Source organism: Stigmatopora argus, chromosome 6 (assembly GCF_051989625.1).
Source record: "Stigmatopora argus isolate UIUO_Sarg chromosome 6, RoL_Sarg_1.0, whole genome shotgun sequence".
In the NCBI taxonomy this organism is placed as follows: Eukaryota; Metazoa; Chordata; class Actinopteri; order Syngnathiformes; family Syngnathidae; genus Stigmatopora; species Stigmatopora argus.
In genome coordinates, this window is record NC_135392.1 from 3,833,986 (window position 1) to 3,853,415 (window position 19,430).

General features: G+C 37.9%; 1 protein-coding gene across 1 annotated transcript in view; it reads right to left on the reverse strand.

The window, feature by feature from the left end:
* kif5ab (kinesin family member 5A, b) overlaps window positions 1–19,430 on the reverse strand; it is a 60,409-nt gene that overhangs the window by 30,792 nt on the left and 10,187 nt on the right. The window contains exons 2-8 of the mRNA XM_077601959.1: window positions 7,623–7,710; window positions 7,255–7,328; window positions 6,944–7,048; window positions 6,679–6,727; window positions 5,021–5,076; window positions 3,395–3,482; window positions 3,186–3,310 (exon numbers count right to left, since the gene is read on the reverse strand). Of these exons, the coding sequence (XP_077458085.1) occupies window positions 3,186–3,310; window positions 3,395–3,482; window positions 5,021–5,076; window positions 6,679–6,727; window positions 6,944–7,048; window positions 7,255–7,328; window positions 7,623–7,710 (585 nt within the window). The remainder of the gene's footprint in view (window positions 1–3,185; window positions 3,311–3,394; window positions 3,483–5,020; window positions 5,077–6,678; window positions 6,728–6,943; window positions 7,049–7,254; window positions 7,329–7,622; window positions 7,711–19,430) is intronic.

Genomic DNA, 19,430 nt, shown 5'->3' on the forward strand with positions numbered 1-19,430 from the left:
ACCTCTAATTGGCAATCAAATATCTCATTATGTCCCAGTGATTCCATTTATTAAATGTCATTTTTGTCTCTATTTACATCCGACGAAAAGAAACCTTTCCTCGTTGATTTGCAAAGGCAAAATAAAAGTGCTTATTTCTTATCAAGGAGTTCATTTAGGATTCCTTTACTTGTGACTATACTTTCTAAGCAGGCTATCCAAAAAATCCATTTGTCCTTGAAAGGAGTCATTTTGTCTCCAACAGAGACACCGATTGGATGGCTAAAAGACTGAACATGATATTGCAAGACAGAGAGGCATTAGCGAGCCCCCTGTGAAAAAAAGAAGACCGCCCATGGTACACGTGTGTGGGCTAAGAAGAAAATGGTTGTTTTGTGTCATTTTTTTCAAGGTTAATGTTGTTTACTTGTGTACAACCTGGAAAATGAACTCTGATGCCACGCAAACAATCTCTTGCACTGAAAAAAATATATATATTTTCACGTTTATCCGAAACATAAGTCAGCCAGCGAGGTTTGTTTTTAAAATCAGTAATCCCCAGTTTATCCAGCTTTACTTTATTATGTGACATATTATTACATACCTGGCAACTTGTACGTTTTTCCCCGTATTTTATACCATTTTTGATCATTTCAAATTGTGTACCCCAGGGGTGTCAGACTCGGGTTGGTTCGCGGGCCCCGTTAACGTCAACTCGATTTCATGTGGGCCGGACCATTTTAGATATAATATTTAGATTTTTTTTGATAAATTGATTAAAAGAACTGGATTAAAAACCCTGAATATTCAGTTTTTTTATAGATCCAAAACAATGTTTATTTTAGCTTTTTTTAAATATATTTTTAGATTTTACAAAATGATTTTTGAACTAAAAACTGAAAAAATGGATTAAAAATTACAATTATTGATTTAAATGGGGGAAAAAATCTGGAAATTTAATATACATCTATACTCTTTATTTTAATTTGATCCTAAAACAGAAAGTCGGCACTCATGATTTACTTTCCCGGGCCACACAAAATGATGCGGCGGGCCAGATTTGGCCCCCGGGCCGCCACTTTGACACCAGTGGTGTACAGTATTTATGGGATGCTTTGCAAAGCAACAATAGGGCCTCATTCATTTCCAATGACAAAAACATTCATGACACAAACGTTCAAATTTTCAAATTGTGGCGGACTCAAACTTTTGTACGGGAATTTAAAAAAAAACATTTTAAGTACGTTTTCAGTAAAACCGATCTCGTTTGACCCATTTCGGCTCTAATCCGGATCGTCTCGGCCACTGGTAGCAGTCCAAAACTTCATCGTCAAATGCTAATATTGTCATGCTTTAAGCATCATTCAATTCCGCCCTTTTCACTTTATAAGTATAGCACGTCAGGAAGCAATGTACCCAGACAGTCAAGCTGTCAACGTCATACAGCGACATCTACAAAATGTTTAATTTAGTGCACCGACTGATTGGGCACCCCGTCCACTTGGGAGAAAATTTTAGACTTTTATCTGCGCCTTATGTGCCGCGTTGAATTTGTACGATTTTTTAAATCACTTAAGGGGAATTGCAATCATTAATAAGGAGCGCAAATGGTCGAGGATGACAGATATGTTATTAATATCATACGTTATTGACTAAGGTCAAATATGCAATTTGAATTGGATAAAATGTTTAGCATTTTATTGAGCGAACTATTGATTTGATCCCCCTACATGCAAGATGAAATTCAGACTCCCTCATATTATCGGATTGCAAGCCCCCCCTTTTACCGACCCTCCTGATTTGAACTTATTATGCTATCAATCTTAACACCGAAGCCGCGGGCAAACGTAAAAAAAAAAGCTGTCAAAACATTTCAGCTTGCAACAGCTTATAAAATATCCGTAAAAGACTCGGGAAGAAAACTGACAACGGTTCAATTTGACCGTTATTTTTAAGGGAAATTCACAGAAAAATAGCCGTCAACTGCCCCTTGGTTTGAAGCTTCGTGGTCGATTGGCGAGTCTTGGAGAATAAAGATTGGCGTGCGAAAGGTTGGCCCGGAAAGACACGGAGGTAATCTCCGTTGATAATACTGCACGATAATGGAGTGGAACGTGGCGGTGTATGCAAGGTCACAGGGAACATTAAATGACTCAGCAAAGAAGTGTGGTCGCATAAAACCAAAGTATAGAACTATTCTGCCTTTTATCCACTTTCTGTTGTAGAAGAATTACAAAAAAATGTAAGTTTGACCTTAAGACACCACCTCAACAATCAACCTTTCGTCTTGGGGCTGTTTATCTCCAATGTGACCGATGAACCGATGGAAATGTTCTAAAAACACCGAAGCTAGGTCAGGAAAAAGTCATCTAGCTATTTTCAAATAAATAAAATAAAGTGCTAAGGCAAGGGTGTCAGACTCGGGTTGGTTCGCGGGCAGCTTTAACGTCAACTCCATTTCATGTATATATATATATATGTAGATATAATATTTAGATTTTTTTTTTAATAAATGGATTAAATGAACTGGATTAAAGGCCCTGAATAATCAGTTTTTATAGATCTAAAACAATGTTTATTTTAGCTTTTTTGTATATATTTTTAGATTTTACAAAATGATTTTTGAACTAAAAACAGAAAAAAATGATTAAAAAATTACAATTATTGATTTAAAAGGGGGAAAATCAGGAAATTTAATATACATCTATTCTCGTCATTTTATAGATCTAAAACAATGTTTATTTTAGCTTTTTTTAAATATATTTTTAGATTTTACAAAATGATTTTTGAACTAAAACACAGAAAATATTGATAAAAAAATTACAATTATTGATTTAAAAGGGGGAAAATCAGGAAATTTAATACACATCTATACTTTTCATTTTAATTCGATCCTAAAACAGAAAGTCGGCACTCATGATTTACTTTCTCGGGCCGCACAAAATGATGTGGCGGGCCAGATTTGGCCCCCGGGCTGCCACTTTGACACGTGTGCTAAGGGCAATAAAAGTGTGTCTCAAGTAGCAGCATATTCTATTAATTGACTGATCTGCTGCATAGAATTTTGAGCCGATTGAGCTAAAACTTGGTGTCTCCAAAGAGCAGACAATAAACAATAAGGATTTACCGAGTTTCTGGCCAAAATCCTTCTTGTGTTGAGTCCGTGCCAACAAATAAGTAAGAAAGCAAACTCCCTAATCTCCTACCTTCTCGCTCCCAGCCAGATCGACCAAGTAGAGCTTCCCAGTGAGCTTTTGTTCCGTCTCCACGTTCTCCTGCTTGATGCTGATCAGGAAGATGCTATGACTGCGCGAACTGTGCTCGTTCATGTCTGAGGAATGACACCAATGGTCAGCGGTTTCACGTTTTTTTAGCTACGAGCCTGACTGTATGCAACGGGACAAGGCCAACTCACTGGTGATGGCGACGTGGCGGTTGACCTTGCCTTCGTCCATCACGTCCATCACCTCTTCTGGACTGGTGACAAAGCGCTCGGTGCAGCCCTACGTGTGCAAAGTATTCGTAAACACGCAGGGAAATCGGACATGCAAGGCGAGAATTTGAAAAACATGCAAAGAGGACTTTCTGACGGCTGAGACGTGGAAGTCAGTCACATTTTTAAATTAGCGCATGTAGATTTGATTAAACTCCCATTTTCACATACTTGTACAAAACTGGCCCACATAAGTCAGTATATGTATATTTATATATATGCATGTCTGTATATTTATGTATATGTATATATACATATATAAATTCCTGCCACATGCATGTAAATGTTTTTATATATTTATTTATATATGTATACATTTATTTATTTATGCATTCATTTATTTATGTATTTATTTATTTGTGTATTTATTTATTTGTGTAATTATTTATTTACATATTAATCTATTTATTTATTTTTATATTTATTTATGTGTTTATTTATTTATTTTCTTATTTATTTATATATTTATTTATGTATCTATTTATTTATTTTTATATTTATTTATATATGTATTCATGTATCTATTTATTTATTTATATATTTATTTATTAACTCATTTATTACCTATTTATTTATGCCTAAAATGTATTTTGCTGTGTCTGTATTCTCACCCTCTTGCTACTGTGACAATGAAATTTCCCGAATACGGGATGAATAAAGTTATCTAATCCAATCCAATTCTCAATGAATTACCTTCAAAAAGTTTTTTATGCATTTCGCATTTAAAAATAATAGGCTATTGGCTTTAGAGAGTATTTCCGTTTTCTTGCCTTCAAGTATAGTCTGAAATTGTTGCATTAAATAAGTGAAAATCACACTATTGGTTTGAGGTTTGGCAACTAAAGGCGGCTAATTTAGTCATCTTCAAAGCATCTTCAGTTGTGTTTCTTCCATGTGGGTAAAGCGCTCTCTGTTTTTGGGTGGCATGACTTTAATTCCAACATTTTCACTTCAAAACAGCTTCATTTGCAGTTCAATTGAGATTCTTCATGCCCCTTTTCTGGTCGTCAATATGCGAAAACATGCCCTATTTGATTAAATTCTAATGACTTGCCAAAAAGCCTCGTATATTCATCAGAACGCCTTGGCTTTTTTGCTTCTAGCCACCACAACCAAGGCGATCCTCACTCATAAAAAAAACATGTTCTTTTTACTTAAGATGACAACTCTTATCCCACTTTTTGAACTTACGAACTTTTTTATATTTTTAGTTATTATTCCTTTGAGGGTCTTGTGGCCTTGATTTGTGTTTTCAGAAATACTCGTAGTCGCCGATGGTGTTTTCGTTGGATCGATTCCCACTCGGCGGCGGGGTGCTTGCGAGTGCCAATAGTCGTCTGTCTTTGTGAGTTTCCCAAAACCGACTGGCGACCATTCTAGCGTGCCTTCCGTGCAGAGTCCGCGGGCATACGCTCCAGTCCCCCGCCCCCCCTGAGAAGACTCGTTGTGGTTAAAAATGGATGAATACCATCTTCTGACCTATCTACAGCGTGAGTGACTTCCACAACGTTGCCTTCAGGAAGTCTTTGTGAGTAGTGGATGACTCACCTTCACGTAAGGGACTCGGTGTTTGTCTTCGTGCACGGAAAGATTGGTTTTGGTCACTGCAAGGCACCAAATTGCACAGTCATTGTCTTGAATTGTACGAGGACGAACAAAGAGCAGCTAAAATTCGAGGTAGACCTATTTGAGCGCCATACTCGCGTATTATTGTGTTATTATAGTGTTGGAAATGTCCGCAATTTAGTGAAATGGAGTCAGAGTGTAGTTTGGTTAATGGCAGTGTGGCTCTGCTTATGAACGTCTTTTTGTGGGGGGTTGGGGGGCATATGACAAAAGGTTAAGTGGAGTCACTGTACTCATTTCCACACGAAAATGGCTGGCATTCCTCATTTGTAATTACATTTTGCAGCACAACGGCGCGGCTCATAACAGCCCGTGTTTGTGTGATGATTGTAAATCCATCATTGGGATGCTACTTCTGTTGAGACGCCTGTTTTTTATTGCTTCTCGTCTTCCCCCCGCCGCAGACACTTGTGACTTTCTGTCGCCAACCGTAGCCTGTCCGGTTGTAAATAAAGTGAAGAGTTTCCCCGAAGTTCTAGTCAGGCATCTCATTTTTATTTTTTTTAGATCTTTGGTCTGATTGCGTTATTGGGTGAGCTGGTGGGACTTTTGCAGCCATTAGTGGCAGTCAGTGTGTTAAAATAGCAGAAAAATATTTTTCTTTCGCAAAGGATAAATAATACATGGCGACGTGTACTGATTTATTAATAATACATAGGAAAGGCAGAAATTGTGTGGGAATGCAGGTGGTCAATAATCTGCTGATTTTGGAGTACTTTCTGTTGATTTTGGAAGGATTTTGAGTCACTTTCGGGGATTTTGGAATGATTGGGAATCACTTTCTGTTGATTTTGGAATGATTGGGAGTCGTTTTCTGTGGATTTTAGAATGATTGGTAGTCGCTTTCTGTGGATTTTAGAATGATTGAGTCACTTTTCACTGATTTTGGAATGATTGGGAGTCACTTTCTGTGGATTTTAGAATGAATGAGTCACTTTTCGTTGATTTTGGAATGATTGCGAGTCACTTTTCGTTGATTTTGGAATGATTGCGAGTCACTTTTCGTTGATTTTGGAATGATTGAGAGTCACTTTTCGTTGATTTTGGAATGATTGCGAGTCACTTTTCGCTGATTTTGGAATGATTGCGAGTCACTTTTCGTTGATTTTGGAATGATTGCGAGTCACTTTTCGTTGATTTTGGAATAATTGCGAGTCACTTTTCGTTGATTTTGGAAAAATTGCGAGTCACTTTTCGTTGATTTTGGAATGATTGCGAGTCACTTTTCGTTGATTTTGGAATGATTGTGAGTCACTTTCTGTTGATTTTGGAATGATTGAGAGTCACTTTCTGTTGATATCGGAATGATTGAGGGTCACTTTCTGCTGATTTTGGAATGATTGTGAGTCACTTTCTGTTGATTTTAGAATGATTGTAAGTCACTTTCTGTTGATTTTGGAACACTTCCCGTTTGTTTTGGATAATTCTTAGTGCTCATTAAGAGTCCTTGAGAGTTGAATTCAGGCAGCTGTTGTTTGGACACATTTACTTCCATTATTCAACAATATGTGCGCCCATGTGCTAGTTGCAGTCATTGCGAGTCAATGAATCCATGAATTTTTAATGAAATCAACACTCACCATCCAGCAAGTCTCGAATCTTATCCATGTAGATCTCAAAGTAGGATACCTGCACGTATGAGGCACAGAAAAAAAAAAACAATTTTCAAGCGATAGAAACACATTGACGTCAGTTCTGGTACAGCCTCGCCCCCCCCGGCGCAACAAATACCGGGGGGATTACCGCTCAGGGAACGTGCTGATTTATTGACGCTCGGCCGACTGGATTATGACATCACTTGGCCGAGTACGTCGTGTCCTGAACATTCATCAAGACGGAACAGACCTTGATGTGGAACTCCAGGTTTTCGTCCATGGCGAATATGTGTTCGAAAATGTCTTCCGCCATCCGGGGGATGATACCCATTCCTTGGGGGTCGTGAAGGTTTCCCTGTAAGAGATAAGACGTGATGGGGGGGGCTTTTGAGATGCTTACAAAAGGGACTGATTTAAAAGTGGTTCCCGGGCAGAATGTTGAGGAAAAAAAAAAGTGATGGAAGCGGCTTTGCACTCGGCTCGAAACTAAAGGATGTGAAAATATGTTGCCCCGAGCATATACTAACTTTTGAATGATTGATGAAGCAAGCTCTACTGTACCTCCATAGTGTGAGTCTTTCCTGAGGCGGTCTGGCCGTAGGCAAAGATGGTCCCATTGTATCCGCCGAGTACATCTGAGAGAAGGAGATCCGGCACGTGAAAGTGGGAAAACTTTGGAATTTAAAAATGAAATGAGCTTTAAAAAAGATAGTTCATTTCGGCTTTTGAAAATCCCATATCGGTCAACCTCTAATTTGAATTCCCAACTCTACTGCGGCAGTCGAGTGTGCTGACCAGTGAGCTAATATCCTAGCAAGCTTCACCTGTCAGCACATTCTTCTAATTGTACACCAAGTGGGATTTTTTTAACCATCTAGCAACAGCATTTTCTCCACGACGCTCTGATTCTTTCAATTTTAAGGGCTCACCTTTGACAATGTGCTTGGCGCAGGTACCGTAAACCTGCTCTTGCGTGGCGTTGGTGGGAAAAACCTGGTCGAACACGTAACACCTCCCCTGCAAAAAGCAAACACGTGATCGTTGCATTTCCAAGAGAAACAAATATTGCTCCATTATCAGCCATCATTCTTAAAACATCCATCCATTTGGGTTCTCTAAAAGCTGCCCTCGTAAATTGTAAACAGCGCCACCTCATTTGCTGTTGACATGCATTACAGTGGATGAAACACACATGCTTCGTTCGCAGTGTGCTTGTGTGTCTTGTTTGCCTTTACCGCTGCCAATTGTGAGTCCACACAGAGCAAGAAAGCAGAAGCAGCATTCAATATTTTGCCGAGCCAAGTCAAGCGAAGAGGACATGACGTCGCAAGGAGCAATGCACGAGGCCCAAAAATAACTAGATGGACTGCAGATAGCGACTAAAACGAGCCTGTCAGTCAGTTATAACAACATGAAACATATGTCTTTAAAACGGAATATATTCATCGGTTCCAAAAAATCAAATTAATCTCTTTGGCAGTCAACAGCACAATTCAAGTAGACAACATTAATCTATACATATATATATACATATACACATATACATATATGTATATATACACATATATATATATATACACATATACATATATATATATACACATATATATACACATATATATATATATATATATATACACACATATATATACACATATATATATACACATATATATATATATACACATATATATACATATATATATATACACATACATATATACATATACATATATATACATATATATACATATATATACATATATATACATATATATACATATATATATATATATACATATATACATATATATACATACATATATATATACATATATACATACATATATATATACACATATAATTCAATTCAAGTAGACAACATTAATCTATACATATATATATATATATATATATACATATACACATATACATATATATATACACACATATATATAAACATATATATATATATACATATATATATATACACACATATATATATATACACATATATATATATATATATATACATATATATATATATATATATATATATATATATATACATATATATATATATATACATATACATATATATATATATATATATATACACATACATATATACATATACATATATACATATATATACATATATATATATATACAAATACATATATATACATATATACATACATATATACATACATATATATATACATATATACATACATATATATACATATATATATATATACTATGTCCTTTTATTTAAAAAAAAGTGTTATTTGAATTTTTTAAATAAAAAAACTGAAGATTTTTTTAAGAAAATAAAAAATATAGTTAATATCTTATTTTTAAATTCATTTCAGTTTAAAAAGAAAATTAGTTCATTACAAAATAATGTTTTAAACCAGATCTGAAGCTGCAATTTAACACCCATTACCTTATCATTGTGGTTATACGTACTACTTTTCCATCGATTCCCCCCACGTTATAGCCAAACGAGTTCAAACTAGGCACTAAAACAATGACATTCTCATCTCCCTGATGACAAAATGACAGTATCAAATATCCTCCTTCTACTATGTACCAAGAGCAAAAGGTTTCCCAACGTTCTATTGACTTTGGCAAGCGTTCAGCAGGGGATGCTCTCAACACCATTTGTTACATCATCTCACCAGCGGTCTCGTTTTCTCGCCTCCCTTCGACCGGCGAGGCTCTGTTTACCGTCTTTTCAATATTGGCCACCGTTCCCCGCTGAGCCGCTCGCCGCGACTCCTCCTGCCTTCCGGGTTTCCCTCAACAATACTACACATTCTCCCTCTTCCGATGTTAACACCCTGTTTAATTCATACAGCGAAACGTAGCATATTTATCTCGAGGAAAGGCAGAACTTCATTGGATTATGAACTCATTTCCTGAAGAACTGCTGACACAAAAGCATTCACGGTGGGGGTTGTAATTTGTTCCACAGGGCTGAATGAGTTAGACGTAGCAGAATAATACAATGACCTCCCACTTTACAGCTGCCGCGTTGCATAAAGGGATTTGATGCTTATGACAGGGTGAGATGGCTTTTCCTGACGCCAACATTACTTGGAGCATCTCGGGAGATCTTCCGTCTCAAAAAGCCTCGCTTTAATAAGATCCAATTGCTCCGTTTCAATTGCATGATGCCATCAAGAACGCAAGAACACTGAATAAAGTCTTTAAAAAAATAACGGAGTGTTCTCTTGAAGAAAATAGACATTTGGCATTTACAGAGAAACAGTCATTTGTGTCAAGCAAGCAATCTGCTGCTGTCTATCGCAAGATGTGGAATGGAAAATGTATATGGAAATGAGAGGAAAACAAATAGAGACACGAGTCCAAGTATAAAAATGAGGCCCATACCTGTTAACCTCAGCCAATTTGTCCTCTTATTAATGATTGCAATTCCCCTTATTAATAAGAAAAAACTTTACAAATGTAACATGGCACATATTTACTAAAATCGGGCGCAGTTAAAAGTCAAAAAATTTCCCCAAAGGGAACAGTGCGCCCAATCAGTCGGTGCGTCTTGTGTATGCACTAAATTCAAGATTCTGTAGATGTCGCTGTATGACACTGACAGCTTGACTGTCTGGGTACATTGCTTGCTGACGCGCTATATTTACATAGTGTGAAAGGGGAATGCTTAAAGCATGACAACATTAGCAATCGACGATAACGTTTTCATCTGCTATCTGACCGAGACAATTCGGATTAAAGCCGATGAGATCGGTTTTACAAAAAAAACATACTTTTTGTCAAACATATTTTTCCTGTACAAAAGTTGTTATACGGCGTACACAATTTGACATGATCAAAAAACGTATAAAACTTCCATTTGCAAAAAAACAGCCGGCTTGTTTGATTTCCTGCATAATCCTGGCGAAAAGCCATTTTCTTTAGTCCTAAAATCCCATGTGAGAGGAATAATCAATACTACTAAAGAGTATACTTGGCATATTTGACATGATTAAAAAAACGTACAAAATACGGGGAAAAACGTATAAGTTGACAGGTGTGCCGCCTGAATATTAATTGGTCGGCTCGACGTGGAAATAATTTTGATTGGCAGTGAATGATGGCTGCCAGCTCTGCCAGTCAAATAGGATTGGACATCTGTTGGCGGATGGATATATTTGTTCTACATTTTAGACCATTGCCTGTTGTTTTGGGGCAATTCCGGGTCACTTCCATTGGATTTGGGTAAAATTTAAAATTCCTTTTATTTTTAGGGACATTCGGTACCACTTCCACTTGATTATGGCTCATTTCCCTTTGCGTTCAGACGACCAAGTGTTAATTTGGGGGCAATATTAGCTAAACTCGCAAGTCAATTAAAATGCATTGGGGCTGCACTAAAATTTTAGAGAAAAAAATAATTACATTTTAGTCATTATCAAATGCACCGGTTATTTGCATAAGAATAACTGACCTCAAACAATGGCTGCAATTTAAAAGCAGTGTCATTTTTCGTGTTTCATATTTTTACGCTGTCCATATCCTGTCCAAACCAATCAAAGAAATGTGCCTTATTCCTGTGTGTGGTTCCAGTTTTTGTCCAACTTTACGTCTTTTTGAGTCTATCCGTTTTTGCTACCGAAACTCGTAGCTCTTTTTGTGTTTTTGCTGCTTTTCTGTCTTAATGATTTGGTGATTCTTAATGATCCCATTGACTTTGATTTGCTTTGTACTTTGTGCTTTTTGCTTTTGCTTTGTTGTTCTGCGGGCTTTGACTGTATTGTCTAACTTATAACTACGCATTTTTTTGCTACTGTCACAATGAAATTTCCCGAATACGGGATGAATAAAGTTATCCAATCCAATCCAATTACATACTTAACAGCCATTTTTCACATGGTCATTTCTACTAGGTGTTGTTTTTCCTCTTCAGACATTTAGTAATTCAATTTTTAACATAGCACTTAGCACTAACTAGAGTTAGCCCCGCTTCCGCTGAAATTAATCATGCCACACTTTAAATGAGACTCCAAACATGAGATCATTTATAACCACATTTTCAACAAGTGGTGTCTGGCACGAAAAAAAAATGCGGCGAAATAAATTAAATGTCTAAGTATGCTTCTGGATTTAATGAGAACTGCCATTTGCAAAAAAAAAAAAAAAAAAACAGCCAGCATGTTTGATTCTCTGCATAATCCTGGCGAAAAGTCATTTTCTTTAGTCCTAAAATCCCATGCGAGAGGAATAATCAATATGACTAAAGAGCATACTTGTGCCAAAAGGAGAACACCAGCAAAAGCGCAATCATCAAGAGGGAGAAATGTGTTTAATAAGAGGGCGCCGAAGCAGGACACTAGCTATTCTCTGCCATATTGGTTTCTGCTGTAATTGAATGCATTACAGGTAAATCAGCCTAATGTTGAAGATATTAAAAGCCCAGTCAAATCCGCTAAAACAGTTACTAAGCTGTAATTTTACCCTATTGGCGATATCAGAACTGCTTATTATTCTGTTTAAGTTGTGTGGCATCAATGATTTATGAGACAAGAACAGTTCTGAAAGGAGAAAATCACGGATAAAATAGGCGAAGAAATGAGTGGTTTAACATAATACATTGCAAATGATATCATATTCGTGCATAAGATGAGCGACGTGAGAAATGAAGGTTGACAGGAATCCTGAAGGATGAGATTTAAAATCACAAAGAAAGGAGAATTGACATGAGACAAGAGAAAAAACTATGTACGCACATGTGATATAAAATATGAAGTAGTTTTGGGATACGGATGGAAAGACGGAGAGCCTGAACAAAAGCCACGCAGCCACGGGGAAAACATGCAAATTCCACATAGGAAGGTCATAAGCCACGTGGACGTGCTAACGAGTACACCACCACGCCTTGGGTTATCTCCGCTAATTATTTTCTATCTGCCTCAAAAGGTCAACAAGAAAAAAAAGGCCAATAACTCCAAACTAAAAACATAAACAAGGTTAAACTGGCCTGCAGTGAGAATTAAGTGGAGGTGCGAATGGACGCGACCTGGAATGGACGTCGGACAAAGGCAATGTTTTGATGCAACGCCATTTCTTATTCCACATTCTTCTAAATATTTGAAAGGCTGAGCGGGAGGAGATAAAAAGAAGAAGGCGCCGCCCACACACGCCGAAGGAGACTGCTGTTCAAGCTCACTGACTCGTTTCCTCAACTTGACCGGCTGCCGCTTTCTTTTCACTAATGACTCTTTCTGTGTGTGTCGGTGCTCTGCTCTCCTTCACAAGGTCCACTGGCTCTCATATATTCATTCATTTTGCGTACCGCTTATCCGCGGTGGGTGCCGGAGCCTATCCCAGCCGACAGTGGGCATTAGGTGGGGGACACCCTGAAATGGTGGCCAGTTAATTGCAGGGCACAAGGAGACGAAGGACAAGCAGTCATAAGGATGGGCAATTTAGAGTGTTCAACCAGCTAGCCTAGCATGCGTGTTTTTGGGATGTGGGTGGAAAACGGAGTACCTGGAGAAAACCCACAAAAACTCTATACAGCAAGGTCCAAACCCGGGATTGAATATGAATAGAAACACATACATATACATGTATATATATATATATATATATATATATATATATATATATATATATATATATATATATATATATATATATATATATATATATATATATATATATATATATATACACACATATATATATATATACATATACATATACATGTATATATATATATATATAGATATATATATACACATACATATATACATATGTATGTGCATATGTATGTGCGCGCGTGTGTGTGTGTGTGCGCGCGTGTGTGTGTGCGCGCGTGTGTATGTGCGCGCGTGTGTATGTGCGCACACGTGTATGTGCGAGTGCGTGTGTGCGAGCGCGTGTGTGTGCGCGCGTGTATGTATGTGCGCGCGTGTATGTGCGTGCGTGCGTACGTGCGTGCGTACGTGCGTGCGTATGTGCGTGCGTGCGTATGTGCGTGCGTGCGTATGTGCGTGCGTGCGTGCGTGCGTACGTACGTGCGTGCGTACGTGCGTGCGTGCGTACCTGCGTACGTGCGTGCGTGCGTGCGTGCGTGCGTACGTGCGTGCGTACGTACGTGCGTGCGTGCGTGCGTACGTACGTGCGTGCGTGCGTACGTGCGTGCGTACGTGCGTGCGTGCGTACGTGCGTACGTGCGTGCGTACGTGCGTGCGTACGTGCGTGCGTGCGTACGTGCGTGCGTGCGTACGTGCGTGCGTACGTGCGTGCGTACGTGCGTGCGTACGTGCGTGCGTATGTGCGTGTGTACGTGCGTGCGTATGTGGTGCGTACGTACGTGCGTGCGTATGTGCGTGCGTGCGTGCGTGCGTGCGTACGTGCGTGCGTGCGTATGTGCGTGCGTGCGTATGTGCGTGCGTGCGTATGTGCGTGCGTGTGTGCGTGCGTACGTGCGTGCGTATGTGCGTACGTGCGTCCGTGCGTGCGTATGTGCGTGCGTGCGTATGCGCGTGCGCGCGTGTGTGCGCGCGCGTGTGTGCGTGCGCGTGTATGTATATATATATATATATATATATATATATATATATATATATATATATATATATATATACATACATAAATACATATATATACACACACACACATACACACACACATACAAACACACATATACACATATACACACATATACACACATACATATACATATACATATGTATATTAAGTATTCACTTGCATAAACTTGCATGAATTTGTGAGGCTGGCAGCCACACCAGGCAACATCATTAGCGTTACGTCTGCGCGTCAAAGTGTATTACCCGAGTATTCCGTTTTTTCCCTAATTCACTCCTGTGAGAGGTCCAATGAAACACAGTTGAGTGAAAAACGGCCTTCGGGGTTGAACGCCCGGTCGTGCTAATAATGCATGGTGTGAGATAAAGAGGCAGAAATGCACTGGTGCTGATCTCTCTTAGAATCCTTTCCTTGCGATGATTGTCTGATTCCCAAAAAAACTTTTAAGAGTATGAACATGCTGCAAAAAGCACCAATTTTGGTGGAGCGTGTTTATGTATTTTTTAGCAGTCTTGATTGCGGAATGGTCAAGGACATTTTTTTTAATGTCGTGTGACAGTTTGTTTTCAAGGCTTTAAAAATGAAAAAAAAAACAGTTAATTTGTCTTGTTTCCACAAATTGAGTTTTTTTTTAATCCGTTATTAATACAAAAAGACAAGAAATGGGTCCATTAGAGCGTAAGAAGCTGCATTATTCATCAAGCCAGTAAATTAGATGTAGCGAGAAGGCAAAGCAAAAATTGTTCATATGAACTTCCACGCAAGAAAGTGAGGTTAAGATTGGAAAATGTATGACAGCAGAAGAGGGTGCACAAACGAAGTAAAGAATTAGATGACTTTCTTCATCCCGTATTCGAGAAATTTCACTACGTGTCCAAACATTAAGCTACCGGGAGTATTTGTCTGACCAGCAAATATCGACCTAATCTATCAATTCTTGTAAATATGCCTTGTGAGCAACTATTTCTGTACTTCTTTCCTTCTTTCAAGACCATTTGTCCTCCAGTGTTAATTCAATTAGTGCGGCAACGGTGATTAATGTGGCCAATCTATAATGCAAAAAGTGCACGTTTCTCCACGCGGAATTGAATCGGTCAGCGAGCCAAACGTCCCAGCGATAGCGTCGTGATTGGTGAGCCATCGTGTGACACAGTGGTGTGCAATCACAGCCTTCAAAGCCTTCTCTGCAGGCTTAAGAAATATCTGAATCATATATTATATTTTGGCCATGAATACTTATTAAATAATTCCAAATTGTCTGTTAGCTTCCTTTCATTGCTTTCCCCCCTGGTTGCACTGCTTCCAGATGTGTGTTTTCATATTGAAGCATTTAACCAATCACATTTCAGACATTATTTGTTGCCGGGGTCAGAAATCTTCCTCAAGGCCTTCACAATCAGTTCTGCTGGCTCTGCTGCATTAAACAAGCGTCGATAAGACTGTTGCTTTAACCAATCAGATTTCGAGTTGGCAACACCACAATGCCTTCTCGCAGGCGTAGAGATACGTCATCGCTTTCACCAACTATGATTGGCTAGTGATTAGCCAGAGCTACCAAACTGTATCTGGAGCGTGCTGCACAAGCAAATATATTGTTGTGTTGATTTAAAGCCATTTTCAAGACGGACTATGTCAGAAATACGACAGGACGGGACAGCATTAGCTTCGATGGCGATAGAAAAGAAGGAAGAAAGAAAGGAGGATGGATATTGTGTAGAGTTAAAAAGGATTTTTGGTGAGTAAAATATGGCTATATTCCTAAATAATATTTCAATTGTATGAGGTTATTATTGATTATTGTTTATGTGTCGCAGCTGTAGCTGAAGTAGAGGTTTTATAGCCATAAAATAGTTTTTGCTGAAGGCGTCACTAGGAAATGCACGGATCGCCACTGGTGCGACATCAGAGGACAATATTCACACCAGAAGGAGCCCCGCTGACGACCACATCTGGCTAATAATGAATAATATAAAGTCCATTAAGGGGTATCGTAAAATAAGAAGCATGGCAAGGGTTTTAGACAAGGACTCCGGGGGAAACGGTTTGTGGTGTATTTCAAGAAATGGTAAACGTGGGCCGAATTGTTCCATTTAGGATTGTGAGCGAGTTTTTTTCTTTTCTTTTTGTAGTCACTGAGCTGTGGAATCACGTAATTTGGATTGTAAAAGGGCCTTCGGGGAGAGGAAAAACAACACACACGGCAAAGGGAATTAGCATAACAGGAAAATGGAGGAGGTTCTTACAGGTGAAATGAGAGAAAAGGCTTCCTGTCTACTCCCCACTCACTCACTCATTCATTCCTCAGGGCATTTTTGGGAAAAAAAATAAACAAAACAAAAGCTTATGGAGGGTGTCTGCGAGAAAGTTGCTCATCTCCTAACTCATTCAAGCTTGCCTTGCGTACAGTGACTCAAAAAGGGAGGATTTTATGGAAGTTATTTACATAAAAGTAGAAGTATATGGTTCCAAATATGTAGCAGTTTGTTTTGAGAGTTGTCAAACTCAAGGCCCTAGGGCCCTGATGTGGCACACTGCATCATTTTGTGTGGTCCGAAAAAGTAAATCCGAGGCATTGACTGGCTTAAAGAAAATTCAAATCAAATTGTTGTATTCCTTCGTGAAAAATTCCAGTAAATAGAAATCACAGAATCCCCTCTATTTAAAAAAAAATCTAATTAAAAGAATATTTACAGTTTTTTCTCTTTTTTAAAGAAAAATAAGTATAAATATTTTTCCCATATTTAATTTTGGGAGAAAATGTAAATAACATTTTTTAAAGATAATATTAACTATTTAAAATAAAATGTTATGATAAATCTGAAAATTGTTTTTATTAAGTTTAAATAAAAAAAGAACAAAATCCCAGCAAAATGTCTAATTTTTTTTACAATATATAATATATAGAATATATTTACCGTTTTTACCTATTTAGGAAATAAGAGTTAATGACTTTTACCTATATTTAATTTTTTTTTTAAATGTAAATAATTTTTTAAAAAGATAATTTTAACTATTTAAAAATAAAATGTTACAATAAATCAGAAAATATTGTTTTTTAAGCATTTAAATAAAAAAATAGCAAAATCCAAATATATATTTTTTCAGCTTTTGCTTTTAAAAAAAGATTAAAATATATATAGAATATAATCATTTTTACCTATTTTGAAGAAAATATCAATAAAATATCATTGATGGTTTTGCCATATTTGCTGTTTGGTGTGAAAACATTCAGAAGCAAACTTTCCTGCTTCGTTTGCCAAAAACGGAGCTGAGATGAGACCCATCTGACACCCACCCTTAATTCGGAAAAGCACATGAAAAGATCCATGTTCATAGATCCTAGACGCGAGGTCATACAGATCATAAAAGTGCAAAAACACAGCATGATCACAAACAAAATCAACCATGAGATAAACTTGTCTTAAAAACAAACCAAGCCCAAACACATCCTCGCTCTACTTAAACATTCTGCATGCCAAATTGGTGCTCCACCGCATCACCATCACGAGGTCACAGCCTGGAGGGCTGGCTGGGACCGGGGATTAAAAATAAATAAGCGATAAAAAGGGGCACAAAGGAAGGACAAGACAAATGTTAACTCAAAGCGGGGTTAATGGATTTGGATTTTTTTTCTAGCCAGAAACTAAGCTTTAAAAGCAGTACTCTCAAGTCAGACTTCAATAAATTGATCTGGGATCCATTCAAGGAACAGTCTTGGTAAAGTCCATTTCTTTTGCCACACTAATGTAGCACACACATGCTAATTTATGTGTTCTGCTTCCTCCAGAGAGCCACGTTGCGCTAATTTGGAGAGGATGCTGCATTCAAGTGCCCTCAAGCCCAATGGCGTGCTGGCCGTGGCCTCTTGATTCATAACGGATGACAAACGGCCAAGGTTTACAAATGTGTCGCAAGCTAATCTGCTACGTTTGGCGGAATGACAGCAAAGCACAAGCAAGTGGCAATTGTTGGAACGTAAAAATGTTGATATAAACCCTTTTATTAAAGGAAAAGATGCTGGCGACCTATTTTATACGGGGCTGTGTGGAACGGGATATAAAGTCGATAAAGTAGGTCAACTTTTTCCTCTACCAATAGAAAAGGCTGGTTTGCAAATTTTGATTCTAAAACTATTTAACCGATTAGATCTCCGTTTTTCCCATTGTGAAATACATTCAATAAACCTCAATAGAGAACTCAACTAACTTGTTAGCTGCCATTGATGGTGCTAAACATCCAAGCTATGGCCGCGACCATTCGATCAAATAGAATGGAGGGTTCGCCATAGGACTTTATAAGCCTGGTGGACTTTATAAGCCTGGTGGACTGCCAGGCTTATAAAGTCCTCTTCCAAGCCAAAATAATGCTACAAAAAATATACATACTGTACATATTTTTAATTGCGTCTAGTGATGAGCTTGAAATCATAACCATGAAATTTTGTGGCCATAAAAAATGTTGCTAGAGCACATTTGTTTTCCATTATAATAAGTTTCTAAATGTCTTATAACGTAATAGTCGTAAATTCAATAATGCTGTGTATTAACATTTTCTCCAGTACTAACAGTAGATGTTCTACACAGAGGACCTAATCAAGTCTTACTACTACATATACTGCTTATTTATTATGTTGACCACTTATTTATCTAATATTATTTAGTGATCATTTATTTATCATTACTATATATTGATTATCTGTTTGTTTGTTTGTTATTCCGTCCATAGACTCAGCGATTGGTGCGTTCTCGCTCTGTTGACCTCACTTGGCCTACTTATTTATTTCTGTATTTATTTATTATTTATGTGTTTGTTTGTTGTTGTCATTCGTGCACTCGTCAAAGCTTTAAATCTCCTTTTACCTGGCAAAACAAAGCATTCAATTCAATAAAGAATACGTGACGAGGATAGCAGCATAAGATACGTGGATCATTGATGAAATATGGATTGGTGCATCCCGAAACGACCCGCGCCCTAAAAGAGGACAAGCGCTATGAAGAAAAGATGGATGAATGTGCTTTGTGATTGATTGGCAACCTGCCCCAGGCAGATGTCCGTTATTTACAGGGTGCCTTTCCCAGACACTGCACTCCCTCGTATCCATAATAATCGCAACTCTGATAGACAATAGCATTCAAGTACGATAGAGCTTTAGTTAAAAAAAA